The 2642-nt window shown below is 37.4% G+C and overlaps 1 protein-coding gene across 1 annotated transcript; it reads right to left on the bottom strand.

Annotated features, from left to right (window-relative positions):
* Positions 1-1698: 1698 nt before the first annotated feature.
* LOC112500018 (EG45-like domain containing protein) lies at positions 1699-2318 on the bottom strand. Its single transcript, XM_025103279.1, has 2 exons — positions 2184-2318; positions 1699-2096 (listed from the first exon to the last, which is right to left on the bottom strand). The coding sequence occupies exons 1-2, from the start codon at positions 2290-2292 to the stop codon at positions 1699-1701; spliced, it is 507 nt and encodes a 168-aa protein (XP_024959047.1). The 5' UTR covers positions 2293-2318.
* Positions 2319-2642: the final 324 nt, after the last annotated feature.

Below are 2642 nucleotides of genomic sequence, written 5' to 3' on the forward strand. Positions count from 1 at the left end.
ATTAGGATACACTGCAATAAAATGGGACATGTAGAACGCTAAAGAAATTTAAGTGTCTTAATAAATCATTTTGTACAACTTAAGTTTATATCACGTTTTGGATGGTTTAATAAGTTATTTAGGACATTTTAGAAATAAAATGCTCAATTAATTTTTTTTATTACACTTTTTGAGAATAATTTTTATGTTCTTATTTTATTTTAGTTAAATTGTGTGAAATCATGGATTCCTATCAACAATATACTACAATAGGTAGGAAATTATAATAACTTGATTTGAATAGAAAAGTTCTATCTTTATTAGACAGAATACAAAGGCTATAAATAGCTATTTTCAACATACATACAGGGGCGGATGTAAAGAGAAGCCATTGGGGTCCTGGGCCCCCAACAAATTTTTTTTTACAAAGCCCAATATTTTTTTTTAAGTTGTAATTTTTAATTTTCTCATTTGGGCCCCCAACATGATTTTGTAAGAGGCCCCTCACTGCCTCACACTCACAGTCACAGATGACAGATTTGGTCCTTCTGGGAAGAGACGAAAAGGAAGCAGTAAGTAAAGTAGCATATAGCACCGATTAGTAGCATATAGCACCGATTAGTCGATTACCGAAGCAGGGAACAGGGAACTAGGGAAGAACCGAAGAAGACACAGAAGTGGCGAAGTGCTGTGCTGTTCATCGCTGTGAGCCTGTGACGCTGACACGCTGTGGCTGCCTGGCTCGCTGCGACTGCGAGTCTGCGAAGACGCGAAGTGCGACCAGATTGCAACCAGTCCCGACGCCGACCAGCAGGCTGCATGTGCGCAGCGCGACTTAGGTTTTTGATTCGGCCTTCGGTTCGGGTAAAAATTCTATTTTGTAGGAAAATAGAAATGTTAGACAAATGGAAATGTTAGGTTAATTTTGCAATTTTGTGTTGAAAAGCAGTATGCATGACAATTAAAGATCCAAGTGTTATTTGTGAATTATATGATCAGGCAGATGGAATAATTCCTAGTTGATAGGTCTCCTTGGGTGCTCATCTTAAGAAGAGTACTAAAAGATTAAAACATAAGCYTTAGAAGTYACTYTCCACCACTTCATTGCATTTCAGTAAGCAGGATAGTCAGTACCACACATGAAAAGGTAAATATACAAGTCATATTCACTCAACAAATACAAATTGTAGGGTCAATGTCTGGCTTACTTCAACCRCATCAGTTATCTTTATTTGGTTAACCGAACAGTTTAAGCTGAAAATGAAAACCCGAAACCTTTTTTGGTTCGGACGAATTATTCGGTTTCAAAAAAATTTCGACCCTCCTAAGCGTGCCCCCAACCATAATAGTTTCTAGATCCGCCACTGCATACATACAATGGTTAGGAGAGATCTACGACTAATTCTATGATAAATAATATCAATCACAATAACTATTTAAATAAAGCTTAAAGGTGAAAAAGAAATACAATTAATACACGGTCAATGGGTAGTTTCCTTAATAGAAATTTCATGAACTTCACATTGAAGATGCATGTTTTAGAAGTATAATATTGATTGTTAATTATTAATTAATGCAAATTAATCTATATTAGTTCAAGAGACTTGTTAGATCCTTATAGAAGAAAAAGTGTGAAGGTTTATTCAACATGCTGATAATTTTCACGACAAAACTCTCTATTGAGTCTTCCTTATTCATTTGCTCTTAGTACTAAAGCTCCTAAAATGCTTCGTTTTGTAGAATCAGATCCTGAAAACAACCACAAGAAATCGCAATCAGTAGAAAGTCATATGAAAACGATAAGCACGAAAAAGAAGAGAAGAGTTTGAAGTATAGGTACTGTTCGTATTCGACGTTAACTCTTCCCAATTCAACACGAGCAATCTTTGCAAAGGCCTCTTCCGAAAGTTCAAGTTGGTTCACTGCACACATGTTGCAACGGTCTATAACCATGACATCGACACTATTTCCCGTGCATGCATTCCGAATGGCTTTGTTGGTTCCACTGATACAATGAACTCGGTACCTTCTCCCGCACGCAGATCCATTGGCAAACAAGCCACTATGCGCTTTTGAAATCATAACACCTTTGTCTTGTGAACCAAAACAGGTTGATGCTACGGGCATGAATTGAAAAAAGCTCAAACCATGAATTTAAGCTCTATGATAGTGAAAGCTTGAAAAACAAAAGAATCAATACGTACGAGCATAAGGCGGATTGAATATGGTTGCTTGGCCGGAAATGGCATCGGCAACTGAAATTAGACATACGACCATGCAGATCAAGATGATAGCCTTGGTCACCAAACCCATCTTTGTCTACTTAGTGAAACCCTACAGATCGATATAGTGAGATTTTTACTTGTTTGGGGACGAGAAGCAGATAAGGGCATTCCTTTTATAGATGGAAAGACCTAGCTTCGAGGATAATATGATGTTTATTTTTGTGTAATCATGGGTATCTAAGTCAACCTGCGCATACCTCGACTAATCCGATAAGGTCTTGAAAATAACAGTAAGAAGAATCCAAAAACCGACGACCCATTGGAAAAGCCCAACGCCTCGTCTTTATTCGGCCCTGTTGTTTAGTTCTTCATGTTTTCAACAAAATACACAACATTTATCAAGTGAAAGAGGTGGATGGGTTCCAAAAATAGGCTGGT

This window comes from Cynara cardunculus (genome assembly GCF_001531365.2).
Source record: "Cynara cardunculus var. scolymus isolate 2C chromosome LG 17, CcrdV1, whole genome shotgun sequence".
Classification (NCBI taxonomy): Eukaryota; Viridiplantae; Streptophyta; class Magnoliopsida; order Asterales; family Asteraceae; genus Cynara; species Cynara cardunculus.